The sequence below is a fragment of the Chanos chanos genome, chromosome 8, assembly GCF_902362185.1.
Source record: "Chanos chanos chromosome 8, fChaCha1.1, whole genome shotgun sequence".
Lineage (NCBI taxonomy): Eukaryota > Metazoa > Chordata > Actinopteri > Gonorynchiformes > Chanidae > Chanos > Chanos chanos.
The window spans coordinates 8610843-8633815 of NC_044502.1; the positions used below are offsets into that span (position 1 = coordinate 8610843).

At 39.9% G+C, this 22973-nt stretch overlaps 2 protein-coding genes across 5 annotated transcripts in view; one reads left to right on the plus strand and one right to left on the minus strand.

The window, feature by feature from the left end:
- Positions 1-2394: 2394 nt before the first annotated feature.
- On the minus strand, positions 2395-6256 carry LOC115818126 (beta-2-glycoprotein 1). Its single transcript, XM_030781406.1, has 8 exons — positions 6137-6256; positions 5685-5861; positions 5322-5418; positions 4987-5063; positions 3644-3832; positions 3334-3513; positions 2896-3093; positions 2395-2681 (listed from the first exon to the last, which is right to left on the minus strand). Exons 1-8 carry the CDS (start codon positions 6204-6206, stop codon positions 2614-2616), a joined length of 1056 nt encoding a protein of 351 aa, XP_030637266.1. The 5' UTR covers positions 6207-6256; the 3' UTR covers positions 2395-2613.
- Positions 6257-8530: 2274 nt separating this feature from the next.
- Positions 8531-22973, plus strand: part of prkcaa (protein kinase C, alpha, a) — a 113430-nt gene continuing 98987 nt past the window's right edge. For all 4 annotated transcript variants that reach the window (XM_030780995.1, XM_030780994.1, XM_030780993.1 and 1 more), the window contains exons 1-2: positions 8531-8818; positions 10572-10603. In XM_030780995.1, coding sequence (XP_030636855.1) covers positions 8649-8818; positions 10572-10603 — 202 coding nt within the window. In that variant the 5' untranslated portion in view covers positions 8531-8648. The remainder of the gene's footprint in view (positions 8819-10571; positions 10604-22973) is intronic.

Genomic DNA, 22973 nt, shown 5'->3' on the forward strand with positions numbered 1-22973 from the left:
GTAAAAAGGCTGCGATCATTTTGGGAACCACTCAGAATGTTCAGCTATTGTTTTGTTATTTAGAAACACAGGTCATCAAAATATTTTAAGAAAAGCATTATCTCTCAAGGAACTTCAATGGACAAGTTTATAGTACTGCAGCGTGTTACGAAACAGTGCAGTCCTATGACAAGTTTGTGTAGACATAAGCGAGTTTGAAGGTCTGTGCTGGTGAGTCAGAGCTAAGAAGCATAAGAACTTTTTCATTGTGATACATCAACATAGCCAAGAGTTCCAGCAGGCAGGTGGCAAGGTATCACGTCCACAGACGATAGAGAGACAGATTACCGCAATGTAGAAAAAGTAGAAGATGGTGGAGGTGTGGGTGAGCGAGTGAGTGAGTGAGGGAATAAATCAAATAAATCGCTGACACAAATCAGGGCCGGATTCATCAAACTTGAACTGAAGAGGCTCCAAGCTGTAGATAAGAAGCAGGGAACCACTTCAGAGAGACTCTAAAGCATTAAGTTTACATAAGTTTCACCCCAGCCAAACTGCCCAGATGCTATCAAAATCAAACCCCTCTCTCTTGCCCCCAAACGGAATCCGCCTTTGATTTATAAAGCATGCTGGTTCTTGGAAGCCTTGCACAACAAAGGTAAACTCTTGATGCTGTGGTAACATTGCTCAACCGGCATGCACAGGAATGTGGCGCTCAAGATGAAACACTTAACGAGCACTCATGCAGAAGAGCATGACCGGTTGAACCCTTTTAAGGCAGAGATCGGTGGGCTTCTCAAAGCAACGCTCAACTCGAGCTCTCTGTCACAAGATCATCGTGACCGTGTCACAAAGTTGTTATAACGAGTCGTGTGTCATCTTTAAGCTTTTTAGCGTCGGTTATCGTAGTACCGTCGTTCGTAAATAGGGAGTGAAACGCAGCACGGTTACACAGCAATACTTGAGTGAAGAGAACGGTGGTACTTTTTTCGTTGATTACGAAGTTTGGATAAAATATGATCCTTCAGATCAGAATCAACAACAACAAGCCATAGCCAGAATAAAAACGAAGGAGCTGCTGAACTCTAACTCCTCTAACTGCCTCCTTGTGAGGAGGTTTTGACATACTTTTCATTGAGTTAAAATTCTGTTTATGTTACCTACATTTTCATTGCCTAATATTTAGAAAAACGGAATGGGATGAAGAGTTGTTCATTTTGTCTTTTTTCTTAGAAGAAATTAATCAGAAATGTTTGTTTAATGTACATTCTATGTCAAATCAACACATTTTTAAACAAAACCGTGCTCTGGAAAGACTCTTAAGGCCTGACTATGTCTGTCAGTAAATCTGTAGTATTTTGTTAAATTTGGCTGAAATACAGTCTTTTTCATTTGTGCTGACCCATAAAGTGAACTCGCAGATCTTTGTCACCATCTAGCGGCCATCATGCAAACGTAATTTTGACAGGACAGGTAGAGCTATACATGAGATTTATGTACAAGGGCACACACACACGCACACGCGTACCCACCCACTGACCCACCCACACACGCACACACACACACACCTACCCATCTTCACTGCCCTATGAATCTATGTGTACGAATAGCATATTCTGAAGAGGAAAAAGACTTTGGAGATGAGAGAGTGGACAGCAGCATAGTGAGACAAAGAAGTTGCTTTGAGCTGAAGGCCCGATTCAAAGACATTCAAGAACAGGCCAGCACAGCCAGTAAAATCAATGGCATATTACAGTGTTGTTGTTCATCACAGTAAATAATGCAAGAGGAAACAACATGAAAACAACATTCATTTCATCCGTCATCATCCTCAGGGAGAGAGAGAGAGACAGAGAGAGAGAGAGAGAAAGAGAGAGAGAGAGAGAGAGAGAGACAATTGAATGCTGCAGCTGAACATCTCTAAAATCTGCCACGTTTGTGTAATTTCATATACCAGAGTTTCCAGTACTTTAGAGATGATTCTATAGGAAGATTGACTGAATGACTGAATGACTGAATGAATGAATGAATGAATGATGGAATGAACAAAATAATAATTCAGTGGAAACAGTATGTCCATTAAAATGTATACCCATGTTTTGAGGTGTAATATGGTATGCCTGAAACTTAATCAACCAGTATATGTCCACACTGCAAGTCAACTGTCTAGCCTAGCACAGTGGGATAGCTTAACAAATAATCATTTGTAGCCCAGCTGTTCTTTTCTACTCTTAAGTGGACCTGTCTGGGTAAATAAATTCATTTCTGAGTAATTTCTGCCCTCCATATTTTAGTAAATGTAGTTACTAAGTTAATTATGGTCATCATTAGAACTCTAACAATGACTTACCTCATTGTATGACTGCAGAGAGAATGTTACGTGACAATAATAAATCACTGTTTTTTGGAACATAGCAAGTACAGCTCATGGGTAAAACCATACTTTATTTAAACAGACAGCACAGGTACTCATATCTCAAACTTCACCTAATGGTTCACAGACATATTTGAAAGATTCTTAGTTATTCATCACTAACTTCTTCATTTTGGTGTTCTTCAGATGAACTGATCCAGATTTGATGTGGATTCTATACACACACATTCAGATGAATGGATTCAGATTTGATGTGGCTTCTATACACACATCTTTATCTCTGATGGCAGTGAGCCAGAGCGTACAGCATAAGTCGCCGCATTTGGTTCTAGATTGGAGGGGGGGGGGGGGGGGGGGGGGGACCAAAAAACAAAACGATAAATCAAGGATTAGTAACTGTTATGACAGCAGAGCAAGAAAAAATAAATGGTGTTGTTGTCTTTTTGCTTTATGCTATTTCATATTTTTCGTCAAAAAAAAACAACAAAGAAACACTACACAGGTGGCATGTGTGGGACATTTGTTAAGCACATCCCGCTTACCTTCATAACATTCTGGAATTTTCATTGTACCATCAATGCACTGAGTGACTACTGGATACCCACACTCCTTTTCTCGGTTCAGACAATAGACAGCCACATACTCTGAGTGCAGAACCATGTTTGGCTTCAGATCCTCTATCCATACTTTCTTCCCATTGTAAAAGATACGCCCTCTCTTGATGTCAACTGTGCAAGGAGCTGACCGAACATGAGAGAGAAGAGGAGAGGAGATGCAGTTGATTTTTAAGAACTTTGTACAAGTACTTTTCTGCACTCCTTCAGATATTCTTTGGCATAGGTGGAGTAGGTTTTATTTTACACTCTCTTAACAACCAATGGTAGTAGATGAATGAAACATAACATGTGTAAGTAAATAGCGATGTGCTGCCAAACCCATTCATCCTCAAAAATCTGTTGAAAAAGTTCTGTAACACTGACCTCTACAGACAGGTTTTGGTGACCATTCTCCTGTTTTTTGACATTCAGTTTCCACAGAACCATCTAGAAAATAATTCTTATTGCATCCGTATTTCACTCGGTCCTTGTAACTGTGTTCCCTTAGTACTGCAAATGTAATGAATCCGTTTTCTATTGTTGTTGGTATAGGGCAAGACACATCTGAAGAGAACAAAAAGAAAAGACCATTAAACAAATTCTTCATTCAGCAGATATTGTATATTTTATACAAGGAACTGGACCTCAGCTTGGTTCTAAGTACAAAACTGAGCGGAGAGTATTTTGTACTCACACTGGCATTCCGGCGGCTTGGTCCAAGTACCGTCAGCTGTGCATGATGCTCTCTCGTTACCAAACAGCACCATTGGTGGCAAACACGCGTAGGTGCCACTGAATCCAAATTCAGTCACGTTGCCAGTAAATTTTCTATCATAAATAATTTTAGCGAATTTGGGAATGTCAGGCAGGCCGCAGGTCACAGCTAAGATAAAATAGAAACAGAGAGAGAGAGAGAGAGAGAGAAAACAAACAAACACTGTCTAAGGTCTGATGTCGATTAGATGTTGTTATCGCATGTACTTTTGTCACGATCAACATCATTGAAAGCTTTCTCTTCAGTTCATCCTCTTTTCTCATTCTCATGAGTTCATCATGATCTGTCCATTTTTTTCTCCTCACGGTAACACTGAAATAAGTGGAAGGCAAATCAGAATAAGTATCTGAGGGCTACCTGCTGCATAGCCTTTGACCTGTGGGCAAACAAGTTTGGTTCAAAAGAAGTCTTGCCCACAGATTGAGTAAACTTGAAGAGGGCCTGTCTAGGGTTGTTGTCTTTAAGTTTTAAATTGAAGTCATCTGTCTTTTCTTTTCTTTTCTTTTCTTTTCTTTTCTTTTCCTTTCTTTTCTTTTCTTTTCTTTTCTTTTCTTTTCTTCTCTTCTCTTTGCTTTGCTTTGACAGTGGAGTCCTCATCAAATAGAAATAGTCTTCTTCTATCCAATAGAAATAACAACTTCGCAGTATTTTCCAAATCTATCTAAAAGTGTTTGGCATTATTGACACCTTGAGTTCTTTTGTATATTGTTTGTTTCTTTGACATTTATGCCTCTCAGGTACCACAGTGGACGGCACGGTGGCGCAGTGGGTAGCGCTGTCGCCTCATAGCAAAAAGGTCTCAGGTTCGATTCCCGGGCGGCCAGGGTCCTTTCTGTGTAGAGTTTGCATGGCCTCCCCGTGTCTGTGTCGGTTTCCTCCCACAGTCCAAAAATAGGCAGGTTAGGTGAATTGGAGATGTAAAATTGCCCCGGGTATGAATGAGTGTGTTTTTTCTGTGTGTCTGCCCTGCGATGGACTGGCGACCTGTCCAGCGTGTTTCCCTGCCTTTCGCCCTATGAGCGCTGAGAGAGGCTCCAGCATCCCCCGCGACCCTGATTAGGATAAGTGGCTTAGATAATGAGTGAGTGAGATGTTCCAGAGTGTACTATCATGGTTTACTCTTGCTATTTACCTTCCCTCTGACCAACATGCGTATTGTTCCAGCTTTTGAGTTTATTCTGCTACATACTTCATTCTGATAGCAATCCGGAAGAACCGAGGAAAGTGATATCATGGCTAATACCAGCATATGAAGTACGTACGTTTGCACTCTGGAGTAGGGTGGCTCCATTGACCAGTGTGTAAGCATTCAGTGCTGTTGGCTCCAATCAGATTGTACCTACACAAGAGCCAAATGTTAAAATTAATTAACACAGCTCTCATGTTAGATACAAGAGAAATATACAAGTGACCAGTAGCTGTCACATTATGACTTGGCAAAAATCTCAGCTGTGTTACAAAACACTTCAACGAATACTGCTCACAAAAAGTTAACAGTAATACTCGTTTTAAGAGATTTCGTACTCTGCGTGTTTTTTTAACAGTGCTTTAATTTAATGTCGCACATTAATTTAATGTGATTCTAGGGATGTCTTACCCTTCATCACAAGTAAAGTTGATGACACTCTGGTACACAATACTGATTATCTCCATCCCTCCGTTTTTTGGCTTACTGGGAACAGGGCAGCTCTTAGCTGTGTGAAGGTATCCATGTTTATGGACAGTGCGGAAAATTTCAGCTTCAGATTTCCTCTCCTGTTACATATTCTATTCTATTCTATTCTATTCTATATTTTAAGTTCCCATGCCAAAAATAATACTGATTGAAAGCCCATGAGTGTAGCCACATATAGTTCTATAATAATAATAATAATAATAATAATAATAATAATAATAAGATGACGACAACAACAACAATAACAGCAACAACAACAACAACAACAAAATAAACTCAGCATACGTTCACACTTAAGGGTGCGTTTAGTCCACTCTCCAGTAGCAGTGCAGGTGATCTTGGGGGAGCCACCCACTCTTACGTAGCCTGGTTTACATGAAAGGGTTACCTGTTCTCCTGCCTCAAACACACGCTGGACATTACCAATGTCGTAGTCATCAGAGGCAGGCGGTCGACCACATACTGCAAACACACACATGCGCACGCGCGCGCGCGCACACACACACACACACACACATAAATTTGTCTTACAAAAAAAATTCTGGCAAAACTACATGGCAAAAATTATTTTCATAAGCAGATGTACCTAACATGTATGACAAAGTCATTAGAGACACATACTGATATACAATGTACACTGCATTTATAAAATCAATTAAAGTTATACTAAGACACATTAAAAAATGCCAGCTATATCCACCGTCCAGCTCTTCAGCTATAACAGAAACCCAAATTACCTTTTGCAGGAGCCACCGTCCCATAGAAGCATATTAAACAGAGCAGCAGCAGAAGCATGGTTAACCTCATTTTCTTTCTGTGCCGAAACAATGTTTCAAAAAAAGTTTGGTGATGAGCTTAAATTCACTGAGCCCCCTCCCAGAGGCCGAACTCATGTTTGCTGTCTGTTAGATAAACAGAAAAAAGTGATAAGAATGGAAGACAGTGCGCAATGTAGAAATCATTTGCCCAGTTTGTGTTTCTGACCTGTTTCTAGTCCTGCCAGGAAACAAGGTAGTTTTGTTTACTGGGAGCAGAGTCCCATTTAGACATTTGTAGCTATAACGAAGTAATACATTTCAGCACTCTGTTGTCACCACAACACAAAACATTAATTAATTCAGAAAAAAGCCTCTTCTCACAAATGTTTTTGTTTCTGTTAATGAGAGACATGTATGTTAAGTTTGAAAAATCCACATTAGTTTGAGATTTTTTTTTTTGTTATATGAATTTGGCTATTTATGAATGATTTTGTCACAGTCTTTTTTTTTTTTTTTCTTTCTGTAAAAAAGTTGCATCTGTTTATGCAACACCACCAATATACACACAGTGTCACAGGGAGACGGATAAAGAGAGAAGAAAGAGAGAAAGAAAGAGAGAGAGAGAGAGAGAGAGAGAGAGAGAGAGAGAGAGAGAGAGAGAAAAAGCAGTCCCTGCTCCATAACACCTTCCTTTTAATACCAGTTTTGATTTCTCTCTCTCTCTCTCTCTCTTTGTAAAATTTTCTTTCTTTTTTTACTGAAAAAAAAAATCTGATTCTTCATTCTCCGAGCACTGCTGAGATATTCTATTGGACCTGCTGGATTTTGTTGCACTCTCAGTGATACTTTGATAAACTCCATTGTGAGGCCAAAGTTCACAAAAGAAGAGGGGTGTTTGCTCAGGGCTGAAAATTAACTCTATTTTCCCTCTCATTTCCATCATCATGCAATTACTTTTTTTTTTTTTTTTCAATTTTTTCATTTTCACAAAACTCTTTTGCCCCACTGTTATAAAATTTCAGTTCAATTTAATTTGATTTGTATAACATTTTTCACAACTGACATTAAGCACAAAGCAGTTCCACAGGATTCCAGATCTGATACCCCTCTGAGCCTAGGGCAACAGTGGCAAAGAAAAGATCTCTTAGACGGAGATAGGCAAGGCAAGGCAAGCTTATTTATATAGCACAATTCATACACATAAGTAATTCAAAGTGCTTTACAAATGAGCAGATACAAGAAAATAGAAAATAAGAGATTAAAAAAAGGTAGAGTGCATTAAAACAATGAAAAGAACACAGAAAAATAACGTTAAAACGGAAGTGTGTGTAAAACGACGGGGTGGGGAGGGGGAAGGTGGGGGGGTAATGGAAACCTCGGGAGGAACCAGGACTCGGCACTCAGCGGGAGAGCTCACCCTCCTCTGGCTGGCTCAGGATGATTAGAGTAACGGATAGAATATTACATAAAAGCAATAAAAAACAAATAAGGTCTGTGAAAGTTAGTGTCATCAAATACTAAAAATGTTAGAAAGTTGTTTATAGTCTAATGATGAAGTTTGATTATACTGTTATGCCTGCAGAATTCAATCTCAAACTGCAGTAAGTAAATTAGGATGCTTAGACACCAAAGTCTGTAACACAGAGCAGATGTTGCAAGGTTTTTCCCCTGTGTAGATGCATGCCATTTATCTGAACTAGTAATTTTGATCGTCTTTTTACTGTGTGCGATACTTCTTTTTGCCTGTAGCAGTGCTGTGGATGCATTGTATATCTAAAATTTTGTATTAAGGTAATCCAAAGTTCATAATAAAACTTTTACAAAGTTCTCATAGTTTCGTTACAAGCAAAAACTCACCAAAATTAAAATAATTAAAAAGTTTTGAGATTCTGCGATGGTTTGCAACGTGAACCTACAAGTGTAATTCCGTGGACAAGTCACTGTGTGTCACCATATTACGTATTATTTTTTAGGTTTCCCGAAAAATAGCTACAGTGCTCAAAACATACCGCTTTCCGGTAATCGTTTTACATGTTCGTCTCATAGACTAACCACTGTTGTAAAGTTGTTTCAGCCAAAAACTGAAAGCTGAACAAAATAAAGATCACATTTAACGGTTGATAACTTTTATGTAGGGAACCATACAGGCAGCATTCTCCGTTGAATAATCTCTTCTGAACCGTTCTAGCATGAAAACTGTTCTGCCACCGGATGACGCTCATAGCCCAGGCTTTCCTCCACAATGGGATAGTGTATCCCTCCCATGAGGAGAGAATTCTACTGACGTCACCATAAGTGCAAGAAGGAAGCAAAACGCTCAGTGAAAGCTGTCACCAAGTAGTTGTAGCGACAGCACGGGAGGCTTTCAGCGAGTGTATCTCAAGCCAATTCTAAGCGTTATTCGCCGGTTCGGGACATTTAAGAAAAAGAAAAAAAAATATCAAAACCTAACTTTCAGCTGGTCCGAGAGCAATAACATCATTGTTCCACTATGGCTGATGTTACTCCAATAATCGAGTCGTCTTCAGAGGACGTTCTAAATCGATTTGCCCGTAAAGGTGCTTTGAGGCAGAAAAACGTCCACGAAGTGAAGAACCACAAATTTATTGCAAGATTTTTCAAGCAGCCTACTTTTTGCAGCCACTGCACTGATTTCATATGGTAAGTAGTTTTCCTTCTGTCTGTTTTCACTCTCTCACAGCACTTCTGAAGTTGAAGAGTAAGGTTGCAAGAACTCAGAACTCACAAAAGAATACACAACTTAAATTTCACGTTCCGTACACAGGCTGGTACTGGCTGTTCGTTTTTATTGGAGTTGATTTTAGTTGATCAAAATCGTTTGCTTCTCAAACTTCGTTCCAAGTGTCTTAACATTTGCATGTTTTTCGAGATAGCGAACGTGTGCTTGAGTATTACGATATAAAATCTGCTATGCTGACAAGTCTGTTTGGCAAATTGGTGACAGTGAGCTGCCGTTGACAGCCAAAGATAACAACTGCAAACTTTCTTTTAAACTTGGTACTATCCGCCGCCCTCTAATAAAAACAAATAGTAAGCGACTAGTTGGCGATTTATTATTGAATAATATCTGTTTTCATTCTCCAGTACAGCAGGCTAAGTTACGCTTATAAGCACGAGACGCACCCATGTTGACCACTGTGGCTATGGAGGTGTGTTCGACCTCTTTTGTGTGGTCCGTTAAATGAGAACTTCTGCATTATACCGTAAGATACCCGACTCTTTGGCAGTTTGATTGTGTTTGAGCCAAATTTTTTTTCTCTGGTGTATAGGAAGCACAAATGAATTTTCGTTAGCCTAGTTAATGGCAATTCACTTCCTCAGTTGAGAGAGGCTGTCAACCCGTGTAAGCCCATGCACAAGTACTCCGTTAAGTCTACAGAATTTCACGTGTCGTTCTACAAAATAAAATACAATTTTAAAAAAGGGATTGGATCCAAATGGGTTTTGATTTCTTATAGTCCTCTACTTCGTCTAGAGGAACTTTGGTTTTTACATTTATCGCACATTATGTAGTATATTTCCAACCTCATTCCAGTGATTATCAATCATAAGAGATAACAGTGGTGTAGATATCACATGACAGAATGGTGTCATATTTAGTGTTAGTCAGCTATTCACCCATTGTTTTATCAGTTTTATTGATTTTTCTTCTTTTATCCCGTAGATGCTTTAGGCTTGAATCAAAGAACTGATTTACATTTCAGAGTGATGTAAATGTAGGCCTATATTCTTCGAAAATTATAATAAAACTGTTTGATGTTATCAAACGGCTTTTTCCTCAGAGTAGGGAATTAGCTAAATAGCCTGCTTTGCAGAAAGTATCCATGTTTGTACTCGCCACTGGACAAATCTACTTCAGTGGTTTCCCCCTGTTTGGTCTCACAGGATAATCTATTTTCCAAAACATTTTGTCATGGCAGTATCTTCTTTCATCTTGCTGGGAGAAGAGGCAGCATTCCATGTGTTCATTTTCTCATGCAGACTTTTTTGGTCGTAAAATCAAAGTAAAATAGTATAGATAATAGGAGAGAATAGAATAATGTACGATATTATAGTAGAATATCGTGGTTTCTTTGTGAAAAAAAGCCTTTCTCTACACGTGAACATCAATTTAGGAGTTGAAGGCTTTAAACTTTCAACTTTTTTTGAGGTATCATCCATGTTAATTAGAACACAACAAGTCCTGGCAGTGAAGAAGTGGTCTTAGCCGTATCAAGTATTTGCACTCTCCCCTGCAACAGTACTGTTTAATTGACTTGAATTGTATGTGCCATGGAAAGTGGATGATAGCAAAAAGCCCATTCAAGGCTTTATAATGTGTTGCCCTTAAGTGCATTGTAGTAATTCACCTATGTCCCCCCCCCCCCCCCCCCTCTCTCTCTCTCTCTCGCAGGGGATTTGGAAAACAAGGATTCCAGTGCCAAGGTGAGCTGGAAAAGACGTTCACTTTTTTTTTCTTCTCTAATTTCTGACCATCTCTTAAATAGTGTCAGTTTCTTACCACTGAAAGCATCGATCTAAAGAGTGAGTTTTGAATCCTCAGCTGTCATGTATCATACCCAGTACACACTGAACACAGGGAAAGAGTTAAATGATATCAGTCTGGATATGCTGAGCTAGTTATATTTTTGCCATTAGTTATGATTAATCACGTACAGATGAGGTCCTCCTCATTTTAAAATTTCTTGATGATTAGTACTATTTTAAGAAGGGCCAGCAGGGTTTTTTTTCTGTGATAGACAAAGCAAGTGCAACAGATTAAAAACGTTGTCACTCAAAAATCAAAGCTCGGCTTCACCGTCTTGGCTTTATGATGATTCTCAAGTGATTGTGAACGTAGCTGGAGACCAAGCTTTAATCACACTCCTGGAAGGGAGCAACTAGTGCATGACCGATGGCTAGCTGCAGATGCAGACCCCCCACCCCCACCCCACCCTCCATAAAAAAAAAAAAAAAAAAAAAACCCATGTGACAAAACAGCGCTTTTCCAAAACCAATTTGTGTTCTGATCCGTCAGTCTCTGGCAGCCAGATCAAGAGGCTGTAAAGAATATTACGCTGAAGGAAACGCTGCCAGCCTATCAGATGGTAGTTGCTAAGGGTTTGCTTTCTGTTGTGTAGATTTGCTTTTTTTTTTTTTTCAGATGGGTGGGACATTGCACCCTATGACAGTGAATATAACTGTGTATACAACTAGCAGCCTAAGAGTGAAAGTGATAATAAATGGCACAGAATATGCTTGTGAAAATTAGCAAGGTGATATGTGCAGTGTGGATTTCCCTAAGGGTACTTGCCACTGTTGCTTGTTTATGCACTAATTGCAAATGGAATCAGTGATATCTTAATGGCGAGTATCCCTGCTGTGAAGGCACAGGTGGACTAAAGCGTTATATAATCTTTTTATGGTTATCTTGTGGGAAAATTAGCAATGGAAAATAGTTCACTGGAAAGGAAACCCAAATTATTTGCATGGACATGCGTTTTTTTGTTTGTTTGTTTTGTTTTGTTTTGTTTTTTTCCCCCAGTGTTAGCTTGTTACTTTTTTGAAATTCTGTATTCATTAGCATTCCAGCCATCTTTCTGTCAGTGCACCGTATTTCTAAAGTTGGTCTTAAGTTGCCAGACCTAGATGACGGATTGCACTTGGGGAGCTGAATGGACAGTGGCCTTGGAACTTGCGTTAGGCTTGTCTTCCTCAAAGTAAATGAGGTTTAATACTCCTTTGGTCTCAGATGAGGTGTCTGAACATGCTGGTCGGAGTTATGAAAATGAAGATATACTAGGCTACCTTTTTTATTAATTAGTTGTCAGTGTTGCTGATGTGCCAAATGTTCTCAGAGGACCCTTGTTGGCTGGGTGATGTTACAAGAGACTGGAGAGAAGGGAGGATTATGGTAATGTGATAATGGACACATTATGATTGCTTGGGTTATTTAGAGATGCATTCATAAGCTGCTCAGGACCTTCACAGCCAGAGGGAAATTCAGGAAATGTTCCTCTTTGTGTTCAAATTTAATGTTCAAAATTGAGTTTTTATTTGATTTTTCATGTGATCCCGGTAGATTGCTAAAATGCAGTATGCTACCACCTGTAGCCTTCCTGCTGATTAGAGACAGTGATGATTTCAGAATAAGAGGAACAGGAAGTGAGATGTTTTGACGATGACACGCATGGTTAAAAAAGACAACACTTCAGTGTTTACATATGATGGATTTGGTTTTAAAACAGAATAGTAAGAATATCCTCATCGCATAGTTTACAGTATGAAAATGACAGAGTGTGCCAACCAGGATCTTCCCTCCGTCATGGCCTGTAAACACAGATGCATGTGTTTTCAGTAATCAGTTACACTGTATCTATGGTATGTCTTTTTCTTGTTTTAGTGACCTTCTTTCCCTGTCCTAATTGTCTTGTAAAGTAGAGTGTTGAGAAATATGATGATCTCTGATCTCTAGAGTGCTAAGGTACAGTCACCACAAAGCACTTAAGGGTTAGTAAAGTTCAGACATATAGATTTTATGGCCGCAGTGTGTTTGAGCGTGTGATGTGTCACTCTGTGCATGATCCGGGGCTGTTAAGGAAACTGCCTTGAACGCTTGTGCCATTCAGAATTGTGGTGTGTAGACTTTTCAATGGGGCTTGTTTGCCGTCCTTTGCATTTATGAGCAAAACTGCTTTAGTAGATAACCGTGTAGCCATGGTAATATGCACTTTAACACTTGAGAACATTATTAATGCTCTTTAGTTACAGTTGTAAAAGAAAAAGTGTCTTACTAAAGTTTTCTGAATCAAAGTCAGAATGTTGCTGCTTATGGTATTTATTACCTTTGTTGTTGTTGTTGTTGTTTTTTTAAGGCAGAAGATACTGTTTTACAGACCATAATGATTGTATGGTGACCAGTGAAATTTTCACTGGGATCTTTCAGTGACTTCAGAAATGAAGCCAAGTGTAATGAAACATAAAACGAAAGAGGCTTGGAATAATGCTAATGTGCATTGACACCTGTCATTGTCGTTCATATCAAGAAATTACTCGGCAGAATATAATGACTGCAGATTCTGGTTAGCTTGTTAGCTAATGACATAATGACATTGATGAAAAGCTGTCTGTGTTTGTACTATTAAAACAGACATGTTTTGAGGAGAATTCACATTTTTATACCCATGTAAATGCCTAAATAATTAAAATTCTAATATTATTATTATTATTAGTAGTAGTAGTAGTATTTTTATTATTTCAGCTGTACACAGTGTATCCCCTGTATTCTGACTGTTTGAACTCAGTCCCAGTAAGATCTGTGGGTGTTTTACTTGAACACCTCTCCCTAGATAAGACACCTACCTGTTGAAAACTGCCACTTTGTTCTTTCATTATTGCTTAAGCCAGCCTTGGGTTTTATAGCACATATAGTTTATCTATGCAGAGCAATAATCGTACATCATAGGAGAGCCATTTCATTTTATTCCATCACCTGACTACCAGACTCATTTCCCTTCTCACATTCAGGTTTCGCCATAACCATTTTTAACCAGAGCTCTCTATCAAAGAAGCTGGGCTTGAATGCGTTAAATAAATAATGACCTTACTCTGGGTCATGATTAAGATGGAGAGATGGCTAGAGGTATGTGAGCTGAGAAACTCAAAGCTCAGGTTCTTGCTTAAAAATACCTGAGTCTCATTCATTATTCAGGAGACATCTTTAAGAACAAGGGGGGGAAAAAAGTCAGCAAACACCAGAGTAAATTAAATAAGGGCAAGAAAAAAGATTCTTTTTTTTTTTTTTTGGTCTGTGCCACACTGTGGGGTCTGTCTGACGCCAGGCGCAACGGGGCGCGAACTGAAACGCACGTGTCTTTGTTGGTTTCTGACCGACGCAGTTGTCATTTTACCGTCCAGCACCCACGTTGTTTAAATAGCAAATGAACTTGCGTCCATCTGGGTGGTTGGTCTTCAAAATGAGGTGTGGTCAGGCGCATTGCGGGTGTCGTTGCTATTTTGCATACAACTGAAAGCCTCTGCAGTCAGACCACCAAAAACCTGGTCTAAATTAATGTTGCTGTTGCTTCACTGAAAAGTGGAGTACCTGATTGGACAGAAGATTGGGTGAGGGCGGAGGCAACGAATTGGCGAATCCCTCTTTTCGTCCAGGTGCTAAGTCCACCGTTGTAATAGCAACCCGTCAAGGTGCCAGCGCAGGTGGCTTTTAACGGGAATGGGAGCTGACACTTTGATTGGTCTGTTGCATGTTGTGGCTGAAACACACCTATGAGCAATTAAGAGACTGAGTACAACCCCTTTGCGCCTTGCACCTTACTTTGCACTCAAATTCTCCGCCGTTAAACTAGCAAAAGTGGATTTGGACACACCCTAAATTCACTTACGCCATACGCTTTGGGCCGTGTGCTTAGACTGTCAACATAGAGCCCTCTATGTGTGAGGGACTTTTGAGTGATTCTGTCTTCGACATTCATGCTTCTTGATAATTGAGATAAACAAAGCAAACAAATAAAAAAATGACTTGTTGTGAAAAACTCCTGGTATTTATTTGGTCACATCAATATTTTAGACCTAGTTTGGTGTTCTCTGTAGAGCTAACATTAATATAACATTAATATCATTTTCGTTGTGATAGCTAGGATAGCTAGGTGCGCGAGGATCTCTGGAAAGTTTTCCTTGATCAGTGCAGAGCAATTGTCACCACATTGTAACTACTCATGTCTTTGCATTATCAGATTGCATTCGACACCAAACCTGCATATGCATGGTCCTTGCTTTAGCTACAACTATATTGCCTCATTGACTCTCAGCGAAAAGATAAGGCAGCGTAAATGCCAGGGGAAAAGGTCACGAGGAACAAGTTAGTGTTGTTCTCATGTACTTAAGTCAGGAGATGGTATCTGCTGCCAATTGTTTTCACCATCAGGGCCAAGCACGTTACGGGAGAATCTAATTTCACTATGTGCCTGGAGCCTTGAGTCTGCTGACTTAGCAAGCAGTTGGACACTAGACCAGCTGCAAATCCAAATGTACAGTTAGTAACATGACAAAACTTATCAACAGCACTCCTGCGATTTTAAAAGTTGTATGAATTCTAGATTGTTCTGTTTTAGGTTGATTGTAGATCAATATATGGGATCAATGTGGACTCAGAACTATGACTTTAGGTATGATACAACTGCTCTTGTCTCCATCTATCTGTAATACATTTGTCTTTTCAGTTGCATAAACCCTCAACTTTTAACGCTCTTGTCATTACAAGGATAACTATCAGGCAGGCATGAAGAATGCCATAGCATTATGTATACAGGGACGGAGGGCTTGGGAGATTTGCTGGGAGTCTCATGTGAATCTGTTTATGTTTCTAAGTCTGGGCTAAGTATGTGATTGTATTCACAGGATTAGGCTACACTACAACCCAGAACTGTAGACTTAGTATTTTTCACATTAGACTCCATTGTAAATCTTAGCAATATGATCATATAATATCACTCAAAATATGGGAGTCTCTAAAAAAAAATGGAGCTTAGAATGTTTAGACATAAGCTTTTTTCGTTAAGTATAGAACGGGTAACACAAAAGGAGTAGCGACATATGGTTATGATTTTCGCAGTGTTAACAGACATCACATACGTAGGATTACTGGATCAGTGGTTTTACTCATTTGCATGTGAAGACAACATACTGTGTTGTAGAGCATACAGCTGCTGTCTGTGGGTTGAAATTGTATCCGAGTTTGAACGGATCCCCTGGGCAGTTCCTGTAAGTGAACGCCGAGGAGAAAAATGTTGACAAGAGGAACGGTTGGATGTTTAGCCGTTTCATTGCTGATTTTACCAAAGGCAGAACAACACTTTTTGTCAGAGACAAGACAGAGCTGTAGTTAAAGGCAGTTGGGAGCCTGTTGTCAATTTCTACCATGTTTCCCCCGTGAGCATATTCCGTTGACCTTATAAAGACGTGACGCAAGGCAGATACATGTGCTTATTGTTTGTGATTTTGTCTTCCGTGTGATATGTTTATGTTTATGTGTTTTTTAAAGAAAAGGTCATCCTATGACTTACCACAGTATGTCGTTCATGTCATTCATTCATGGTAGCCAGAGCAAACGGTTCCTCTGTGCTTTGCATGTGGCTTGACTCCAACCAGGATGTGCATGTCCATTAGCAGACAGTGATGTTCAGCAGCTTCATGAAGAATTGCTCCTATGAAATGGAATAACACTGTTTAATGTGACTATCTCAAGTGTTTAATATTTAATACAGTCTTACAACTCTTAAACCATTATGGAGCAGTATCTGTAGTTCCTGAAAGAAATAATTGTCTGTTAATAATTATCAGTTTTGAGAGAAGTTGAATTTTACATACGGCACCAGTCCAAAATATGGACGCACCTATTCAGAGAAGGCCTTTTTTTAAATTTATTTATGTATTTTGTTTATTTTCCTCATTTTAAAGTAATAGCGAAGCCATCAGAACTATGAAATAACACACGTGGGATTATCCGGTGACCAAAAAAAAGTTTTAAAGAAATCAAAACTATCTTATATTTTAGGTTCTTCAAAGTGGCCGCACTTTGCCTCCTGTGACTGCTGAGCACACTCTTGGCATTCTCTCGGCCAGGTTCATGGGGATGCTTTTCCAGTTGTCCTGAGGGGGGGTTCCTACATAAATTGAGTGCTTGTTGGCAGCTTTACTGTCCTTCGCTCTCTCACTTGGTCCAATGCTCTCTGGCATTTTGAAAAAAAAAAAACAATTTATGAATGTAAAATTCTTTGTTGTCGAAAGAAATTCACGTTTTATATTTGTCGTAACCATACGTTTCAAGTATTCAAGCATAAGCCTTCAGACAAAAATGTCTTTATGATTAACAAAAAACACACATTCCATCAGGTACGTCAAAACCGTAGATCGGTGCTGTATATGTCGGGAGTCCCAACCCTCATCTGAAATGCTAGACACGAGGGCCTGGCTATGCCTGTGAACATGTCAATCACACTGACTATAGGGAGGTTTCCATGGCGCCACACAGAAGCAAAGCTGTAACCATAGAGCTGGACTGCTGCCCACACTCCTGCACTCTGCCTTGGGGGTGGAGGGGGGGGAGAGAGAGAGATGAGGTCAGCTTCCCCTTGTATTCCTGTCCTGCCAGAGAGGGAAATGAGAGCTCAACACTGACTGAGTTCAGCCAACTCTGCTCAGGGGGGCAATACATTACGCCACATTAAATGTATGCATTGTTGGCTTACTGCCTCATAGCTGCCTTCGCTCCAAATCCCTGCTACTGGGCCCCATTTGAAATCCTCACATTTAATCAGCATTTTGAGGATCTCTTAGCCAAAATATGTTTGGTTTTCCGGTTTTCAGCCCTCATATCCATTATTGGAATGTGCTCTGTAATCTTTAGTATTGAAAAACCTCCGGTGAATTATAAGGTTTGATTTCTCTGCGTGGGCGTGAACTAGTCACCATCACTCCCTGCATTATTAATCTGAGTATGGACTGCCTTGCTCTCTTGCATGCCAAGGCGACTGAGAACTAGATTATATCAGGGTACGTCACTGCCGCTCTGACGTAGCATCCAGCGGGGGGGAAACTCAACAGATTAGTGGTATGATTTGAATATGATGGCCTACGAAGCGGCCCGAGAACGGCCATCGCGCTGTCAGATCCCAGAGCGCTCGAGTAAAACAGCTTACTCTTAAACCTTCAGTACTAGCCTCTGGACGCTCCACTCTCATGGCCCACTCACCCTACTCTGTGTGACCCAGGCAGATGTAGCAACTATGGGGGAACGGAACAGCGCTGCACGGGCTACGCGGCCCACCAGCCGTAACTGAGATTACGCTGAGACCAGCAAGTGGGCTGTCGTTCACCAGACAGACAGACAGACAGAGAGAGAGCGAGAGAGAGTGAGAGAGAGAGAGAGAGCATTTAAAAGCCCAGTAAGGTATGGGATAAAGTAAAGGGTAGGGGATAAAGAAAAAGCTTTAAAATAACAGAGACCGTAATCACAAGCCATGCTTTTATAAGAGAAATGTATCGGCGCTTATGTGGTAAGAGTTTGACCCCCTGGCATACAGAGCTGACGTGTGCTTTAGAACACTGGCGCTGTTGACTTGAAAAGACATTGCTACTTTATAAACATGTCTCGTTTCAGCACCAGACAACAGTATGCACAAGACACCATGGCCTTGGCATGAACACTCCCCATGAGCCTGTGAGATACACAAGGACAGTCTTCAATAAGTCTGAATAAAGTTCTGATGAACAAATGCCATAACGTATTATATTGTACTGGCTCCGCTACTTATGAGAAGTAAATTAAATTAATGTCAGTAGAAACTGCACCGGTGAATTGAACGTCCTACAAAGCATTCAGTCAAAGAAAAAAAAATTCCTCATCACAGGTGTATGACCTTGTTCCAGTGCTACATTCTGAATCTGCATGTTGTATACTAAGAGATCAGCAGCTCTTACGAAAATCTTAAACAGAATTATCTGGGTTTCAAAAGTAGACTTATGAGAATTTTTAAAGGTTGTGTTTGGTTACAGTGGTTTTGATCCAAAAGATGTCCAGTTTCTTCAAACCCTGCTCTTGCTGTTGGGTATCGGATAAAGCCCCGAAACATTTTCTCGAGACGCACACAATGCTGCAGATTTAATCTAATGCTCACTCTCTCTTTTTTTTCCTTTCAAGTTGTAGGCCTGTGCTTTTAAATGCTAGATCTGGACAATGTAGCCAGCACTAAAAGGAAACCAGTCCTTGTGTCTGGTCTGTGTTTGCTACACTCGGAGAGAGACACTTTGAAGATCTTAGACAGTGGCACAAACCCCTTGGCAGCACAGCCATATGTGTGTGTGTGTGTGTGTGTGTGTATGTGTGTGTGTGTGTGCAAGAAAGACAGTTCTAATGGATTTAGGGATTGCAGCATGATATCTGAGCTTATGATGGGATAATGAGTCTGTCTCTCCTGTGTGTCCAGTACATGGACGATGATGATTGTATTCACATATTTGGATGGGACTAGTGCCTGCAGGCTGGCTTTGTTTCACTTCAGTGTACATGGAGCATAATTGTATTGTCATTCAGTTTAGCCTCTGACACTCCTCTGATCTATCCGCACGCTAATGCATGTTAATTAAAGTTGGGAGGGAGCCTGAAAAGGTTTGCTTTTTTGGGAATTGGGGAGGATAATCCATCAGTGATTTACAGCCTGTTGATCTTTTTCCTTCTCATCTTCATTCTGTCTCACAGATTACAGTGCTTTTATGCGTAAGCACGTGTTTATGCCGATACTTTTTTTATCCTCCGCTTTTTTTGTGATGCAACCAACCTAATTTCCCTTTCGCTTAACTCTTCAACATTCCCTAAAACCCCACCGGTTGCATTAGTTTTCCCTAATACAACGGGCACATATCACTTAAATAAGCAAGAAAAGACGAAAACGTTGAAATCGATATCAGTGTTTGTCTGCCGTTCAGCACATTTCTAATTCTAATCTCTCATGCTCATTCAGACCACTCACTTCCTAAGCCATGTAACAGATGAGTTGGACAGCCGCTTGTGACCCGTGTTTTAAATTCCTGCATCTGGCCGCAGAGATGCTCTTTACTACTCAGCGTGCTGTACCTTTTAAAGTCTTTGTGTGTGTGTGTGTGTGTGTGTGTGTGTGTGTGTGCTTTTGTTCTGAGCTAAAGAGGGTTGACAGCCACAGATGAAGTTATAAATGCACTTTTTGTCTGATAATGTAATTGAATCTTTTTTTTTTCCCAGGAAAAATAAGAAAATGAGGAGAGAGACAGAGAGAGAGAGAGAGGCAGAAATGACCATGCGTAAAAGCTCAACTGTATTATGGCAATTTTGTTCTGTTTAAAAAAAATAATAGCAATAACAAAAGAGACAGCCTGTGGGGGAGGCTTTTTATGAGTTTTTGTCATGATGAGGGTAAGAAGATTTCTGTTATGGACTAATAATAATCTGAATTCTTATTAAGGCCTTATTTTAGGATGAAAGGGAATTTGGGTAAACATTTCCTTGAACAAACTGAGTATAACTGAATACCCAGAAGTGGTAGAAAAGTAATGCTGCCATTTAATACCATTGTCTGAATAAATATATGACTTCAATTACAAGTTAACGTATTTTGCCCTGTGTTTGGCATATTGGCATCATACGAATCAGATGAAGAACAGTTTTGTTTAAGTTACTTATTTGTTATCGCTGATCCAACTTTCGTGTTGATCCAATAATTCTGTCAACCGTTTAAGCCTAGTGCTTTGGGAGTATAGGGACCAGTAATGGTTAAAATTTGAGATAAGTGTACTGTTCTGTTGTGACTGGGTTGTATGGACAGGAGGCAGAGCTAGTGCTGTTGTGGCCTGAACTACAATGACCTAGCTGCCTCTGCAAGTCGTGCCAAAAGCAGTGGGCGCTAATCTGAGCGGCTTCCCCGAAGCTCCGCTAATTGCCTGCTCCAAACTCCCACCCCACCCCTGGGGGTTTGCGTGCGCTGGTTACAACCCCTTGTCTGTCCTTCTGTGTTTCTGCTATCAATCACAAGTTTCAGTCTTATAATGTATATGTTTGCGCGTGCAAAAGAGAGAGCGAGAGAGAGGGAGAGGGAGAGAAAGAGAGAGAGAGAGAGAGAGAGAGAGAGAGAGAGCGCAAGAGGGAGAGAAATATTGTGGTTGATCCCTGTCCAGAAGTTAAGTCTGTATTCCCCTGATATGACAGAGTTCAGGAGAAAAGCCACTACTGTATACTAGAAAAGTAACAAAGTCAAAGTTCAGATAGATCGCATGTGTTTATGTGTACTTTTTAAATAAAAAAAACTTTTAAACAAAATAAAAAAGCCTTTATTTTGCATGATCGTAAAAATCAGGGGAGAGGATTCTTCCCTAATGTCTATCTATCCTGTTAAAGAACATCAAGAAAAAGGTGAATATCGCTCTGTCCCTGGTCCAGTTCAAGCTCTCTGGCTGTTGCAATGTGATTCCTTCCCTTGTCCAGTATGATTTATGGTTAAGTAGGTCAAAGTTTTACAACCCAGTCTCCTCCCTCACTGTAGTTTTGCTTTCACTCACATGTCCAGTCCTATAATGTTAATGTTTGTGGGTGCATGAAAGAGAGGGGGGGTGGGGTGGATGGTTGATTCCAAATTCAGGAGAAAAGCTACTACTGTATATAATATTGTACAATAATTAACATACGCAGCAAATATACAGTGAATATTATTCTTTGCCTGGTGCAGACTAAGCCGTTTGGCTGTTGCATTGTGATTCCTTTGCTTGTCCAGTATGATTTAAGGTTAAGAAGGTCAAAGGTCTGTGACCTACCCTGCTATGTTTGCAGGAACTGAATGTTATGGACATCTATGACCTCTAGGTGTTTGTAATGCAGCGGTGAGGATTATCGCTGTAATTCCTTATTGTATCCACGCCGGACCTTTTAGCCTCATCTGACATTTTTATTGGATAAGGCCCCATGTGGGATTATAATTCCTTTTCAGTGGGTTAGGGACCATCAAAGGGCAGGCTGGTTCATGGTGCCATTAGACTTTAAGGTGCTCCCTAACTCCCTGTACCCTAGACATGAGAGCTTTAATGTGGGAATTGGGTTATGTAATCCACAAGAGGCCCAGGTTGAACATTAGGAAGGATTACTTTGGCATTACAGTCTGAATGCATTAGCAGTGTATTAGATAGATGGCGTAGAGATGTCTAATGCACTGGGCTCTAAATTACTCAGTAATCTGTCCATAATTGCCTGTAGTATTTGTTTTGGTAATGTTATTATCTAATGGAAGGGCCTACATTTCTCTTTTAAAAGGAAAAGATTGAAGGATTGTGGGGTGTTTTTTTTTTTTCAATTATTTTATTCTCCATGGCACTTTGCAGAGAAGTTAGTAATATGACAGTAATTCAACAAATGGATGTAATAATCTTTTTTCTTTTTTTTTTACCTCTTGTAAGCAGCTGAGATTACGGGCTTTTGATTAAACTGAAATAATCATGCTTTTTGTGCCTCTTTTTTAAATTTTCATTTATCACAATTTTGGAACACTTGGTATTGTTGTCTCTGTTTTGGTACATTTTGTCATTGTTCGTTTGATTAAAACAAAGAGCACATTTTTACTGCTCCTTTTTTTTTCAGAAATGGCACACTCGTAATTCCGTGTTGTAATGAGGATTTCTTCTCTTGGTACGCTTTGTGCTTTATGCCTGTTTGATAAAAAAAAAAGAAAAAAGAAGAAAAAAAAAAACTCCAGGCTAGTGGATGTAGATCTACAAGAGGAGCAATTTCAGCGCTCTTTATTTTTCTGAGTGCAAATCACAATGACAGGATCTGCCCTGCATTAATTTCCTTCTTGGAATTTGTTTTTTTTTTTTTTTTTAAATAACAGAGGAAGGACAGAGGAAATAGAATATATGTCTTTCGTTCCCTTTGTTTTGAAGGTCCTCAGGCACTTTCTTATGAACCATTGTTTTGCTTTGTTTTGTTTTATGTCCAGGCATAGTCCAGGGTTGGAGAGACTTGGCTACAGTATTAGTTGTTGCCATGGTGACATGCGTGAGGTCTGTATGACCATGATGAACTGGCTGTGAATGCATTGATTGGTATATACCTGTGATAAGGTAGAGGTATAGACAATCATTAACTTTAAAGCGCACAGTTACCAAAGCCAACCTTCTGTCCTTGATCAATTTTCTGTAGCTCAACCTGTAACATGTCACCTCATCATTTTATTAGCTTTTTTTTTGGCTGGTACATCCTAGATAAAGAATAATAAAAACA

Coding starts and splice junctions, on each gene's coding strand:
- LOC115818126 (XM_030781406.1), bottom strand. CDS start 6,206: ATGAGGTTAACCATGCTTCTGCTGCTGCTCTGTTTAATATGCTTCTAT. Junction 5,064..5,321: donor AACTTTACTTGTGATGAAGG/GTAAGACATCCC, acceptor GCTCTTGTGTAG/GTACAATCTGATTGGAGCCA. Junction 3,094..3,333: donor ACCAAAACCTGTCTGTAGAG/GTCAGTGTTACA, acceptor ATGTTCGGTCAG/CTCCTTGCACAGTTGACATC.